General features: G+C 45.2%; 1 protein-coding gene across 6 annotated transcripts in view; it reads right to left on the bottom strand.

Annotated features, from left to right (window-relative positions):
* Positions 1–15,975, bottom strand: part of PLEKHM1 (pleckstrin homology and RUN domain containing M1) — a 55,861-nt gene that overhangs the window by 17,228 nt on the left and 22,658 nt on the right. For all 6 annotated transcript variants that reach the window (XM_050935063.1, XM_050935061.1, XM_050935064.1 and 3 more), the window contains 5 exons: positions 14,414–14,506; positions 11,199–11,446; positions 6,441–7,076; positions 3,763–4,210; positions 93–333 (listed from right to left, as the gene is read on the bottom strand). In XM_050935063.1, coding sequence (XP_050791020.1) covers positions 93–333; positions 3,763–4,210; positions 6,441–7,076; positions 11,199–11,446; positions 14,414–14,467 — 1,627 coding nt within the window. In that variant the 5' untranslated portion in view covers positions 14,468–14,506. The remainder of the gene's footprint in view (positions 1–92; positions 334–3,762; positions 4,211–6,440; positions 7,077–11,198; positions 11,447–14,413; positions 14,507–15,975) is intronic.

The raw sequence follows: 15,975 nt of genomic DNA, 5'->3' as shown, positions 1-15,975 counted from the left end.
TAGTTTCTAGGAAGAACAAACTGACTTCCAGCTCTCTCCAGTATATAGGTACCATTTCCCAACTGGACCATTCTTGGTTGGAATGCACATACCGATCTGCCTGCGATGAACAACATGGAAGCCCTTTTGTTCCTGGTCAGGGGATGGCTTGGGCTTCCCAGTCTTTGAAGAGGATAAGCAGGGTCCCTCCAAATCAAGTGCACTGATCAGTTCTGTGGACTGGCCTTCTCTGGCCCCCTCAAGAGAGGACCCATAAGAATCAGTTAGGCCTTTACTGCTCCCTTCTGGAGAAGGCCTGTAGAAATCATCTTCTGATATCCAGTTCCTTCTTTTCTATTTAAAAAAAGAACTGAAATATTACTGAACTTAGGCCAGAATCCTGTAAACATATCCACACTTAACTTGACACACGAGTGGAACCATTAACTGCAGTGGGACTGCTCACATGTATAAAAAGAAGCAGGTACATAAATACATAAAGGGTCAGGGTTTAACTGCCTACAAAATCAAGAATAATTTATATTTACCTTTTAATGAGTTACAAATGTTTGTAAGCTGCACTAGCAGCTCTCTGTATCTAATGACTGGTCAGTTAGTCAGTCCTACCCTAGTGCATGGCCATGACAAGCTCTCTCTCCTTGGTCAATGCAGTTAACTGAACAAGATTCTTCACCAGGAGGTCAGGGTGGGAAGTTTTCAGCATCCTCCTATTCACCCCAAGGGATCCACCAAAGAGACCTAATTTTGTAGCTGCCATTTCCACCATCACAAAACACTTAATGAGACACCACCTACATCTGGCCATTGCTGCTTCTAAATGTGCAACACTAGGCAACCTTTTCCCCTGACCCCATTCCCTTAGTGCTGCGCTGCAGAGCTCTTACAACAGGTGCTTGCATTAAGTTTGCATCCAGGCTGAGCTGCTTCTACATACTTGCTCCTCAGTTGAGCTATGTTTCTGCTCTTGTACTTTACCTTAATGATGTAAAACACTTCTAGTTAACTACAACTGCAAGATCAAGAACTGCCCTCAGTTAAACTCATGCAGCCCAAGTGGCTTTTTGAAGCCCAAAAAAATTACCTAGATCCCTAGATTCCAACGCCAAAAGAGACCACTTGATCCTCTAATCTGACCTCCTGTATAATACAGGCTGTAGAATTCCCCAACATAATTCCTGTTTAAACTAGACCAGCTCTTTAAAAATAGAAATAAGGACAGAAGAATGGCCACACTGAGTCAGACCAATAGTCCATCTAGCCCAGTATCCTGTCTTCCGACAGCAGCCAGTGCCACGTGCCCCAGAGGGAATGAGCAGACCAGGGAATCATCAAGTGATCCATCCCCTGTCGCCCATGCCCAGCTCCTGGCAAACAGAGGCTAGGGACACTCTCCCTGCCCATCCTGGCTAATAGCCATTGATGGACCTGTTCTCCATAAACTTATCTAGTTCTTCTTTGAACTCTTTTATAGTCTTGGCCTTCACAATAGCCTCTGACAAGGAGTTCCACAGTTGACTGCGTGTTGTGTGAAAAAATAATTCCTACATGCAATCTTGATGTAAAAATTCCCAGTGAGGGAGAATCCACCACAACCTTTGGTAAATTCTTCCAATGATGAACCCACCCTGTTCAACATTTACAGCTTATTTCCAGTCTGAATTTGTCCAGCTCTCCTTTATCTTCTGTTTTGTGGATGCCCTCAAACTGTAGTGGATTAGAGAAGAACAATTTCCATTAATAGAAGCCATGTTTGTTTGTCCCTGTCCTCTCATGTTAATCTAGGCATTTGAAAATTCTATTTTTAATCACTGTAATGCCCAGGATCACTGTTAGCATGTTTTTTTAAAGAGGAAGGTAGTATATTTGCTACCTTCCAGTATCACAGGTAAATTTGAGATGCACATTCTGGTCAGCAGCTCTGCTCTCAAGTTCCTTCAGAACTCAGGGCTCTACTATCTGGTCCTAGTAATGTGCTGCTCTTTAATTGACCAGTTTGTTCCAGCACCTCCTATTTTAATGCATCTGGCAAAGAGGACTTTTGCTACTGTTAAAAGTGCACGAGAAGGAAAAGGACTCAGCCAAAAAGGGAACGAAAGAGCATGCACTGCTAGTCTGATCTTCTGAATCTTTACATGAACTAAGACGACTATATTTTTTGGGGGGGGGGAGGGGGAGGGGATATATATGTTGTTTTCTCATTAACTTTGAACCCATCCTGAAGCAAATTTCTATCAGTATTGTGGAGTGGCACCTACCTCTCTCGGAGTTCTGCAAGCAGCTATAGGCACCCTAGAACAATAACCCCAGACATCTGCTCCAGACTAGTTTAAGCCTATTCCCTTGGATTAGACACTTCTCCATTTCATAGACAGACTCTTCAATTCATGATAAGAAACAATGATTAGCTCTGAGTTGTTCAACTGGGTGATATCTTCCACCAATTCCTTAGTCACAATTTAACAGCTGCTCTAATATAATGATCACTGCTAATTTGTTCCATCTAATTTTCAAGAACTCTTTATGATTTGACCATGAGCTAAATCTTATTCACTTATTTTTTGGGAAAAACCACTGTCCCTTCTGTTTGGTAAAGGGACAATCCCCAAACACACGGCAGCCAGCCCTAAGATACACAATGAACAGGAAGATTATGTTTATTCTAGAATCAGGAATGACTCATGCAAGACAATAAAAGGTATTTAAGCATGATGGAATTTCTTGCTGCTATCCAGAGGTTACGAATAGATCAACCAAACTACAACCAAGTGGCAAAATAGGTAATATGGTCACTGAGCATTTTAAAGGAGTAGATATCCTCAAGAGAAATTGTTTAGGATGGTTTAAGGATATATGGTAATAGCATTAGGATATAGTGATGAGTCATGAGATGGAATTAAGCAAAGCACAATTTGCCTGAATATCAGGAAACATATCCGAGCAGTGAAATCTAGCTCATTATTCCAGTCAGCCAACAGAAGTAGTGGGACCACTTCACTCGAGACATTTAAACTAGACTGAGCCTTGGAGAGAATGATCCTGCACTGGCCTCTGTGGCCAGATGTCTGACGTTGCATGTAGCAACACCTAGCAGAACTTTTCCATTGGCAAGCAGAGCTTTATTTCTGTGGTCAGTCGTTGCTTGGCTTTCCCCCTTAGGACCACAAATCAAGAGAAACTCTCTTGTCACTTACCATTGTGGAATGCTAGTTCTCAGACTGTTCTTTCAAATTGCAAAGAATCTAGGGCCAGATTTTCAGCAGGGCTCAGCACCTTCCATTGAGAACAATAGGGAAGTCCATCCCCCTTCACCAAGACCAATGGAAGCTACTGTGTGAGGAGCCCATTGGAAAATCCAGCCACCCTTTCACGTAGGTGTTTAATGCGTGCAGGGCTCTTATCTGACTGCCTAGCTCTGACAGCTTTTGGTGATGCATTTGCCAGGTAATTTAATTAGTACTGATTTCTCCAAAGCCTAGTGCAGCAGCGTGACTTTCAGCTACAGCAATGTATGTATGGAGCAAGGAACATTTTTCAGTGCAACTCTGTAGTGAACCTGTGCATATGTATCACATATAGCAGTATTCTTGATTAGTATCAGAGTGACAAGGAGACCAAAACCCACTGTATATGGGGCTTAACTTAAAACGAACAGCAACCTGGAAGTCCCCATTGTCTTCTACATAACATTCTTTTTACGCTTCCTAACCACTTCCCCCACTTGATTAGCTGCGAAAAACATGGAAAAATAATTGTAACACCTACTGGACAAGCTGTTTCTGGTGAAAGAAAGCATTCTGTCACTGGGCTGAGATCCTCTTGGCTTTCCTTATGACCATTTATCTTACTGGTTCCATCTTTATCTTCTGGGTTAATAATGTAAAGCTGTTGGGATGAATCTTTGTCTGCTGCACCACTGTGTGTTATGATTGGCTGAGACAACAACTGGATTCCTGTAACATGTGAAGGAGGATCTGATATCTTGCTGGCTTTAGCTAGATCGTCCACACAGATGGACTGTGGGTTATCTGTGCCAGGGAGCGGTGCAGAACAAAGAGTGCTCTCCGCTGTTACATTTAAATGCAGGTGAGAGGCTCTGGAGACAGCAGGAGGAAGTGCGGGCTGCAACGGGGCAGGCACCAATACATTAGGAAGGAGCGGTTCTTCTGTAGGTTCAGAGACTTGCTGTACTTTGCTGAATTCAGACAATACCCTTAAAACAAAGTTTAGGCAAATTAAAAAAAAAGAGAATAGACTGAACAAAATCTGCTACAAGACATCATTGGTTCCCAGAGGTCATGTGATTACAAAAATAAGTCCCCTCAGGGTTTTAGCCTCTGAAGTACTGTACAGCTTGAAATGATCTACCCCAGGCCATTGTCTAGGTTCTAATAAATCCACTATACTTGATTCATAGACTCTAAGGCCAGAAGGGACCATCGTGATCATCAACTCGGATCTCCTGCTCAGCACAGGCCCCAGGACTTCCTTTACTTTCTGTTTGAACTAGAGCATTTATTTTAGACAAGCAACCTATCCTGATTTAAAAGCTGCCAGTGACGGGTGACTAGAGCTCCTGGAAGGGTGAAGCAGAGCTACCAAATTACAAAGCTGGAGATAGATACCAGCTACCAAACTGCTGGGGTGGATGAAGTGCTGGAGCCAGAACATCAATTCTTCAGGCTGTTCGCCCTCCATCACCTCGGAAACCTGGAGTCCCAAGCAGCAGCAGAAATGCTGCCATTGCACCAGTCAAACTACACGTTCCCTAACATTCCTTGATCTTCCTCTTTAGAAGGTACTGTGTATCCAGACCCTGTGACATCACAGCATCTTGCTTGTCTATGGTTGCCAATTATGATAAACTGCTGTGTGTTAGCCCTGCACATACATGTTAGAATTTACTGGAGAGGAGGCATGATGTACAGCTTCTGAGTCAAGCCTGAAGACTGGAAAAAGGGGTTTTCTGCACAGTCATGGAATGGCCTCTCCAAGTCAAAATGTGAGAGCTCCTCATTCACTCATGGTAGTCACCACATTTATAAGAAAAATAAATGGTCAGGTAAAAATAATTTGCTTTCTATACCATAGTGTTCAAAGCCAGCTCAGCGAGAGAGTTGGGCTGCTTCCTTCGAACTATTTATATCCTGAATATACTTGGGAGTTTGCTTTTAAACCACTCCTGAGTCAGTACTTTTAACTGCTATTTATTGTCAGTCCCCCAGATAGCAACTGTGAAAAAACGGGACGGGGGTGGGGAGTAATAGGCACCTATATAAGAAAAAGTCCCAAAGAACGGGACTGTCCCTATAAAAATGGGACATCTGGTCACCCTACCCAGAAGAGAGCTCTGCACATGTATTAGGATTACATACTGCAATTTTGCATGACTGCTTTGATCATGAAGCACGTGCCTAGCTATGGTTTGTGTGTCAAATTTCCAAAAAAAATAAATATTCAGAGCTGTAAAAAGCAATTAGTAGCAATGCTCTGGTCAGTCAAGAGACTGTTTCATGCTCCTTTGCTCTCAATTCTGATCTCAGCATAACCTCAAACCAAAAATCTTTCCATCATTAACCTAATCAAATCAAAATGGGTTCTCATAATCTCAAGAAATGAAAGGTTTTTTTGGAATCTAAAACCGGGTGACAACGTTGTTAATCAGGGCAATCACATGAGGTAGAATCGAATCAAACGCTGGTCTGCTGTAGTCATGCTGGCTCTGCAGGGCTGTTGCCTTTCGTCAGAAATCTAAACATAGCTGACAAGACAATAGTCACAGAGTGACTTTACTGACCACAGCCCCATTTTAAAACCAAACTCAACAAGAGCGTGTTTGCCAGGACAAAAACAGACTGTTTAGTTCTAGGTGAGACAACGCCCTTTTAATTTGTATGGTGACAGTGAAAACATTTGCGGTCCAGCTGTTTCTGGTTTCGTCTCTGTCCTGACAGGCAAGGAGTTCTACATAGCTAAATCAAAAGAAGGATTCAAACAACAAACTGTTTACAGGCTGCAAACACTGCAGCTCCTTTAAGTTACTGGAGAAATTAGAAATCTGTTTTCCTCATAAAGCCTCAAAATAGCTGCTTGAACGTTTGGGAGACGTTATATCTCTGGGCTCCTACAGGAGGAGACAAGGGTACTAGCCAGGAGTCAATCACCAGGCAGGCCTACATCCTCAAAGGTATTTAGGCACCTACCTTCCATAGATTTCAGTTGCTCTGGGCTGCAGTCACTTTACTTGGCAGGAAGACTTCAGCCAAGCCTTGTAACATGCTTTCCTTTTGCCTTTCCACACCCCATGAGGGAAATGATAGTGGTTTGGGGAAGGCATGTGAAGGGGAGAATGGTAGGTTTTCTGCGTTTGAGAGAGAGGATGAAACGCGGGGTAAAGAGGAGGGTTAAGAAACCCTCAGCAAAAAGCATTCTCAGATACTTACTCTTGCAGAGATCTGTCTAAATCCTCTGCGTTTGCTGCCCCTAAATCAGAGTCACACAACAGGGGTTCCTCACATCTATCAGGACTTGTAGTGCAGTTGGCCTGCAGGATGCCATCAGAGCCCAGGCTGGAGGACAGCTGGGATGAACTTGTAGTGTTAAGGCTTAGTGTGGAGCACGTAAGTTTACTTTGGTCCTCATTTTTACTGAGGGACAATATGCTGCGCTGAACTTCAATATCATCAGACCCCGAAGAACGTGAGACCAAACCCAGGGACTCCTTTCTCTGGGATTCAGAACTAGAGGATGTTAGATGCTCCAGAAGCTCCGAAACAGGACACAGACCAGACAGGGACAAGGGAGTTACAGTCCATTCATTTAAAACTGCTGATTTATAGGACAGTTCGAAGGTCAGGGAAGCTAACCCCTGCAAGAAGCTAAGCAGAAATTCACATTCCTCTGCATCCAGCAGCAGGGCTGATGTCTGATAATATTCAGGCAGCCTGGACTTCTCCTGTAGCAGTAACTTCAAATAACACTCCATGAGGCCATCGTTCAAGGCAAGCCTTAACCAGGCACGGCAGCGCCCCACGTCAGTGCTGATAAAACTTAACTGTTCCAGCTCTAAAATGATGTTTCTAGGGAAGGAAAGAACAGAACATGTTAACAACTGCCTTGTGAGAGCATTGCAATGTACAGCCGGTGGAGATGCACTTCAGGAAACTGCCAGAGGGAGGGTCAGGAGATGCAGCACACCAGGGAGGAGGGAGGCAGCCCCAGGATGGGCCAGAAGCTGAGATAGGCATGCACAGAAGGGAACCTTAACTCTTGCATTTTCCAGTATTCTGTCCCTTGACCTGTGCAGTGAGACATCACATTCCTCGCCACCGACTGCATCTCATGTCTCTTTCTAAAATAAAAAAAATAGGGCTTCTTGGAAGTTTTCAGTCAAAACTGTCTTTCTCCGGAAAACAGGGGTTGGATGATTTCTGGTTGTGCGCAAAAAGCATCTGTTTTCTGTGGAAAATACTGATTTGCATCAAAAGCCCAAACTCTTGAAAACAAAACTATTTTGATGTGGAAATGCTGCCACAGTACCTCTACGGCAGTGGTTCTGAACCAGGGGTCTGGGTAGGGCCGTCCTTAGGATTTATGGGAGCCTGTATAGTAATATTAAACTGGTGCCCCATGCCTGATTGCAGCCCAGGCTCGCATGTGTATTTTAGATCAGGGGGGTCTTTTGAAGGATTTATTTAAAAAACGGGATGTCTGAAGATCCAAGCATTTAAGGCTAAAGATGAATACTCAGATTGTGCTTCCAAAAATCTATGCAAGGATTTTTTAGAGATGTGCTTTTATCATCTCAGTAACACACTAAGAACATACTTTTAAAGCAAATTTTAAACTAAGGTCCTGTAGATTAACATGTTCTGAGTAAACTTTAGATAATGTTTTCACTACAGTAATTCACAACTGTTTTTGTCGGTAAATTCAGAAACTGACAGTATATACCTAGGGTTAAATACCAGTTAAATGGCTTCATTACCACTTGACTGGCTCTTTAACAGTTTCAATGTTGTGCTAATATGTCTGGCAGGCTGGAAGTCTATTTCACTTTTAAGCACTAGATCCCCTCCTGAGGAGATTCACCAGGCTGCAGCAGCCAGCTGTGGTGGGTGCTTGCAGGAAGGGTCAGAACAGGGATAGGAAGAGGCAGATGGGTGGACACTAAGACCAAGGGATGCCTCAAATTTTCGGGTGCCCTATGGAGCCGTGTATGCTGCGTATGCCTAAGGACAGCCCTAGGTCCGGGGACCCCCAGGCGGCCACAAGCAGATTTCAGGGGGTCCACCAAGCACGGCTGGCATTAGACTCGCTTCGGCCCAGGCAGATAGCCAAAGATCTGCCACGCGGGACTGCACCTGGGTCCCGAAGTCCTACCACCCGCCTGATCAACTTAGTTTCGCAGGGCCCCCTATGATGTGGGACCCCAGGCAACTGCCCTCCTTGCTTCCCCCAACACTGGCCCTTGCTTTTATATGCAGAAAAACAGTTGCTGTGGGACAGGTGGGCCATGGAGTTTTTAATAGCGCGTTGAGGGGGAGAGCCTCAAAGAGGAAGGTTGAGAACTCCTGCTCTATGGGACGGGATCCCTGGCTGGGCTCCATCTCTCATGAAGCACTACCTCTCCCCTCCAAGAATGGGAGAGGAGCTCCCATCTTTGCTGCTCTTTTCTCTGGAGACCATTTTCTGCTGTCCCAACTGGATAGTCACAATGGCCACACAAACTCAATTATCTGAAAGCAATTAAAAAGTAAAATGCGCAGAATACTGTGAAATGCAGCCAAACCAGCTGGTTCTTTTCCAAAGGTGAAGGCATTTCTTGAACTAGGTACAAGGAGGGAGGTGGTATTTCAATGACCAAGTTCCTTCATGTACATTGTTCCACCAGCAGCCCAGCACCTTCTCTAGGCAGGGAAAGATGCAGGGGAGCCACAAAGTGGCAGAGCTTCTTTATTCCCCTCACTGGTTAATCAAAACCAACAGATTTCAAATATTTCCCCCCAAAATGTAATGATGACACTAGTCCTTGGTCTCAGCTCACATTTCAGCTGGTGGTAAAAGTCACGGCAAAAGAGTGTGGGTCTTTTTGTTCATTTTTAAAAACAAAGCTGGAAATGTTCAAAGGCACAAAAATGTCTCCCAGAGTGTGTGTGAAAAGTGGATGTCTTTGACTCTTTCATAACTCATAAACAGCTAAGGGAATCTGGATGAAACTTTCCAAAAACATATGCTTTTGGGCTAAGACACAGGATTGAAAGATTCTGTCCAGAAGGTAAATGTTTCAAAAACTCATTAGCATACAAAAATAGCAAATAAGAACAGCTAGCTCTTATCTAGTGCTTTTCATAAGGAGCTCTCAAAGTGCTTTATGGGGGAGGAGAAAAAAAAAAATCAGTACCATTATACCCATTTTACAGATGGGAAAACTGAGGCACAGAAAAGGGGATGCGACCTGACCAAGGTCACCAAGCAGGAAATGGAATCCAGGCCTCCTGAGTCCCTGCCCAGGCCACAACAATTTTATAACCTTAACTACAAGGTTCACTACATTGCAATAAACTCCCTAGAAATACAATGGCCAACTTTCTCAGTGGGCTGTCTTATATGCTTCCCACATACGCTCGGAAACTGCAGGTAGCACACCATGGTGCTCTCCTTACTTGGCGGTGCTTCTTGAATAGAGCACAGAGGACAGTGGATCCTCATTTGGCTGCAATTTGAGATACTGATTCTGATCTATGAAGTCTCAATAAATGTGCTGGTTTCTGGTTATCTGCTGGCCCATCTACTCTACAACAACAATGGAGTCAAGGAGCCTGCTTACCATAGGATGTCCCTTGACCCGGTTACAACACAGTTCCGGCTTGTAGTACTGTAGACAAAACCTTAACCAGGGCTGGCCCGAGGGAAAATGGCACCTTAGGCGAACTTGTATCTTGGTGGCCTGGCCCACGTGGGTGTGGTGCCCCCCACTGACCCTGGTCCCCATGGGTGCCCCCTTTGCCCCTGCACCCCTATCCTGAGCCCATGTGGGGAAACAGACCTGGATGCACAGAGCAGCTGGCATTGCTGCTCACTCCCCCATCCCAAACACTGCTCGTCCGTGCACCCCTAAGGGGCTGTGAGCGGGGGAGTGAGGAGCGGTGTCAGGGCTCACTGCATCCAGGTCACTTTCCTCACCTGGACTGCGTAAGGGGAGGACAGGAGAGCAGGGCCCAGCTGGGGAAAGTGACCTGGATGCATGGAGCGCTTGGCAGGGAGTGCCTGGATGCACCACTCATTGCCACACCCCCCCAACCCCAAGTTCCTCTGCTTGTAGGAAGCAGGGAGAAATCTGGAACACCCCCATCCTCATGCAGTGCTCCCCTGCCAGCCAGGAGCAGTTTCTGACTGTACACCAGCAGCACGCTCCTCTGTGCTGCTGCATGGCACCCCCTTGACCATGGCACTCCTGAGTGAGGACAGCCCTGATCTTAACCATGGAGCAAAGTGGGCTAAAACCGTGGGCATTTCCCCTAACTCAGAACTGTTTTTATTGCAGACTGAGTCTGAGGGGATGTCTACACTGAGATATAAGACTCTCAAGCATATATACGGCTGGCCCAGGCCAGCTGACTTGGGTTCGCTGGGCTCAGATTTCAGGGCTATTAAATTGTAGTGTAGAAGTTCGGGCTCAGGCTGCAGCCGGGGCTTTGAGACCCCGCGTGGGTGAGTTTCTCAGAGCCAGGGCTCCTGCCCAAATGTCTACACTGCAGTTTTTAGCCCTGCAGCCCCAGTCAACTGACCTGGGTTTTGAGTCTCATGTTTTTTATCGCAATGTAGATGTACCCTTAGGGGCCCCTTCCTTTCCTATGACCCATCCCAACAACTGCGATGCTCTCAGTGATTAAGATCTGAGAGTTGAGGAGAGGGTATTGTCCCAAGGGGTCCCTTTACTCTGGCACTTGCTTCCCCCATTGGTCCCACACAGCCCAAATCTGCCGATCTTCCAGGCCCCTTCCATGGTCTGTGTTCCCTCAAGCTTGTGGCAGAGAGGGCAAAGTATTCTGAGAGAGGGTGGGATGAGGGGCAGAGAGTCCTTTTTGAGTTCGCCATGTGACTATTGACTGCTCCATGAACTGCGTGGCTTTTAACATATGTAAATGTACCAAGGAATGCAACAAGCTGTAAGTGACAGCCAGATGGAAGCTCCTTACCTGTGCGTGATGGTTTTCAGCAAGCCCCAGAAGACGGGCTGGGGAAGAGGTGCACGGCCACATGGTTTTTTCCCTTTTACTCCAGCCTCTGTTTTTATGTACTTCGCCTTCAGTCCATGCACAAACACAGCCTCTAGTGCACAGCACAGGGCATTAGCATCTTCAGTGTCACTGGTTACAACAGCATCGGAGGTTACATACTGTTTCTGCAATCCCTTGATGGAACTCACCAACTGCTTCTTGATCAACTACAGGATAAAGCACGTGGATTTGTGTTATAAGAACAGCTCGCTTCAAGCAACCTAACTTTTTAGTGTAGACACTTGTTTGGATAAACAGAGGATAACAGGAGTGAGTATGAGAAACACTGCACAAACAGGTCAATGCTTAAAAACAGGATGTGAAATAACTACTGGACTCGCACAGAAGAATCAACCACAACAGTTGATCAACTGGAACTTGTTCCGCTATCAGAAATCAAGCCTAGTTCATCATGTTGTGTGTGGTATTAACAAGGTTTGGCTGTGTTAAACAGTTAAAGGGACACATCAGATAGTCACCCAAGAACGTGACCTAGCAGCTGTGTTTGGAAGGTGGGTTGTGGTGCGTGCTATTCCCCTCAGAGCTTTTAAGCAGGCATTACAGTGATACCATAAGAATTCTGCACACCAAATGTTCGATTTTCTTCTTTCTTACACTGTGTAAATAAGGAGCAACTTCAGTGAGGCTAACGGATTTACATTGGGGTAAATCATCATCACATAGACCACAACTGAGCCCAAAGGCCTTAATCAGGTTTATATTTAAAGCTTAACTTCCCCACGAGAGCTTCAGCTAACTTTGATAAGGCCCCAACAGAGCTTGCAAACATTTCTAGCCTCAAAATTGATCACCTATCTGAAGATAAAAGGCTGAGAAACTGAAGACGAGATGTGTTTTTAAGATGGATGTTAAAATACAATTCTTACATAGAAAAACTGGAATGTGCCCCCTTCTCTCTCCTTATCCTATATTTCGGCACTGTCTTCCAAAAGAAATTCTTATCATAGAATCATAGAAGATTAGGTTGGAAGAGACCTCAGGAGATCATCTAGTCCAACGCCTGCTCGAAGCAGGACCAACCCGAACTAAATCATCCCAGCCAGGGCTTTGTCAAGACGGGTCTTAAAAACCTCTAAGGAAGGAGATTCCACCACGTCCCTAGGTAACCCATTCCAGTGCTTCACCACCCTCCCAGTGAAAAAGATTTTCCTAATATCCACCTGAGACCTCCCTCACTGCAACTTGAGACAATTGCTTCTTGTTCTGTCATCTGCCACCACTGAGAACAGCTGAGCTCCATCCTGTTTGGAACCCCCTTTCAGGTAGTTGAAGGCTGCTGTCAAATCCCCCCTCACTCTTCTCTTCTGCAGACTAAATAAGCCCAGTTCCCTCAGCCTCTCCTCATAATCATGTGCCCCAGCCCCCTAATCATTTTCGACACCCTCCTCTGAACTCTTTCCAATTTGTCAATATCCTCTCTGTAGTGGGGGGCCCAAAACTGAAAGCAGTACTCCAGATCCACCGTGGCCTCACCAGTGCCAAACAGAGGGGAACAATCACTTCCCGCGATCTGCTGGCAATGCTCCTACTAATGCAGCAGAATATGCCGTTAGCCTTCTTGGCAACAAGGGTACACTGCTGATTCATATCCAGCTTCTCGCCCACTGTAACCCCTCGGTCCTTTTCTGCAGAACTGCTGCTTAGCTAGTCGGTCCCCAGCCTGTAGCAGTGCGTGGGATTCTTCCATCCTAAATGCAGGACTCTGCACTTGTCCTTGTTGATTTGTTTTGTTTTGTTTTTTTTGCCAAAATGAACGGTCTCCACTAGGAGGGGTTGCTGGCATTGCTATGTATAGTTGCCCTAGTCTAGGCTCTCAGTCTGCAAACATTGTTCCCAATGGCAGAGATTTGTGTCATGGAGAAAAAAGTATCTGTGGAGTGTCTAAACTAGCACGCCCAAGGATGTTAGTTAACACCAGTGAATTGGCAATCGGTTAACTTGAGCTATATCACAACCAAAACCTCTAGTGTAGTCAGGCTCTCAGACTAAAAGGCACTTACAGTGCGGAGAAGATGTAAAGTGTTAGATCGGTGCCAAGGAACCTCTGATTTGTCTAGGTCCCTCTGTCCATGATGGAGGAGGGATAGCTCAATGGTTTGAGCATTGGCCTGCTAAACCCAAGGTTGTGAATTCAACCTTTGAGGGGGCCACTTAGGGATATGGGGCAAAAATTGGTTGGATGATTTAATTGGAGATTGGTCCTGCTTTGAGCAGGGGGTTGGACTAGATGATCTCCTGAGGTCCCTTCCAACCATGATATTCTGTGATGATTTCAGACCAAATTTCAGGTGGAAGGTTTATTTTAGGAAGATACATGGGGTCCAAATAAGGCTTAAAATTGCTGTTTTAGGACTAATTCTGTTCTAGGACTAAATTAAGCACAAAACTGTAATCCTTATGATTGAAGCTAATTTGCTAAAATGTGGTGTGTAAACATGTACAGATTCCAAAGGTTGTGTAAAGAAAAATACACCAGCTACTAACATTTCCGTAATAATGTTCCTTGGCACCGATCTAACACTTTACATCTTCTCCGCACTGTAAGTGCCTTTTAGTCTGAGAGCCTGACTACACTAGAGGTTTTGGTTGTGATATAGCTCAAGTTAACTGATTGCCAATTCACTGGTGTTAACTAACATCCTTGGGCGTGCTAGTTTAGACACTCCACAGATACTTTTTTTCCATGACACAAATCTCTGCCATTGGGAACAATGTTTGCAGACTGAGAGCCTAGACTAGGGCAACTATACATAGCAATGCCAGCAACCCCTCCTAGTGGAGACCGTTCATTTTGGCAAAAAAAACAAAACAAAACAAAAAACGTTGCCGGTACAGTTGAGCAAAATACGCTATCCCAGTAAAAGTACTTTTTTGTCTGTGTCTAGAGGAGGGCTTTTGCCTGTACTGAAATGTCATTTAAAAAAAAAAAAAAAAAAAAGGCTCTCACCCTTAATCTGCATTGTTGTACTGGCAAAAATTTCTAGCGTAGAGCAGGCCTAGCACTTACAGTCATGTCAGTAATCTCCAGTTACCTGTCAGTCGGTGAACTTGAGTTACATCATGATCAAAAACTCATCAGACAGGCCCTGAGAAAATCAACTGGACGCACTCACCTGTATTACTACCTTGGGGTCAGGTCCATTTTCAGTGGTGTGACTGGAATGCATTTCAACTCCTGCTGCCACCTAACTCTGATCACATGACACCTGTAGGAAGACAAAGGGGGAAGATTTTAACTTGTAAGTGAACAAGTTAAAGTATTAAATTCACCTGCCATGCAACACGGATTCAACAGGATGTGAAGATCACATTCATAGTCTGTTTGAAAGTCTTCACAGACAGATCACTGCTCCCAATCAGGTCAGGAATGATCCTGACACTGTTGGATTTACCAAATGCACTCTGCATACATTCACGCAATTTCAGACAAAATTCAGAACATGCTGACTGATGCCAGCCCCAATACTCTCCCCTGGGACGATGTAAATATTCTCCACGCATTTACCACCCAAGCATAAGCAAGAAGTAGTAGATGGGCTGACAGGCTCAGGTTCTATCAGAACAGGCAAGCAGGCTGCAGAGATGAGGACCTGCCATGTCTCAAAGGGGCTCCTAAAAGTAGGACTGCCTTTGTGTTCTCTTCTTGTAGTGCCTTGCACGAGAGCCTCAGCCATGGACAAGGACCCTAGGGATTAACGCAACACAAATAATTAATAGCAATGTTAACAAATGAGTCCCAACTAGTCTATTCTGCTCTGTGGGTGAAGGCAGGAGAAGCTTTACATTCTGTGCAAAAGGAGCCCCAAGCACAGAAAGATACCCCTGGGGTGACACAACCTTCTGCTTTGAGATCATCGGCCCTGCTGGGTCCAAAGCCTGAACAGATACTTGAATCCTGGTAAAAGCAGCTCCAGAGAGAAACAGGCTCTACAAGAGTGTGGAGTAGTTTGGGTTCACATCAAAGAACACTTCACACACAGGTCTGCTACTGAAATTTCAACTTGCTGCACCCAAGTGCCACATGAACCAGGAGACTGGCCGTCCAACTTGGGCCCAACTTGTTGGAGAGTGCACAAGGCCTTGGGCACAAACAGGGCAATAGCTGGTGATCCTGCCAACATATAAAGATGACAATCTCAGCCACTGTGGAGGTGAGGACGCAACCGTGCCAACGTCAGTGCAGACTGCACAAGCACCCCGTCCCCCTGCAGATATACTCACATGTGCAGCCCACACTGAAGATCACTGCCTCATTTCTATCTTCTAGGTTACAGCTAGCATGTGTCTGTCTGTACAAGCTGCAAATCACACTGCAGCTGCAGTGTAGATGTATGCTTTGAATGAAACTGACCAAAATTCAAACAGAGAATACAAGACACGTGCACCACGACAACCTGCCACTACAGTCTGGATGTGAACAAGCAAACAGAAAATTCTGCAGCAGGAACCTCTAGCCTGATTCCTAGCTGGTCGGAACTTCAGAGAGATTCTAGTAGAAAAGAAAACTCGTGGTCTCCACTGCAGCTTTGTCACAAGGTTTCTTGAACTCTTTGCCTTGCAATAAAAAATGCTGAGTGTGGTGACCACAAGTGGTGCTTTAACCTCTGCCCCGTATGTTCAATCTGTTGATTATTTCTGACCTGTGAGGAGAAGCACATGGAGACAATGCCTAGAG

The sequence above is a fragment of the Gopherus flavomarginatus genome, chromosome 25, assembly GCF_025201925.1.
Source record: "Gopherus flavomarginatus isolate rGopFla2 chromosome 25, rGopFla2.mat.asm, whole genome shotgun sequence".
In the NCBI taxonomy this organism is placed as follows: domain Eukaryota; kingdom Metazoa; phylum Chordata; order Testudines; family Testudinidae; genus Gopherus; species Gopherus flavomarginatus.
This window is presented reverse-complemented; position numbering and strand designations above follow the sequence as displayed.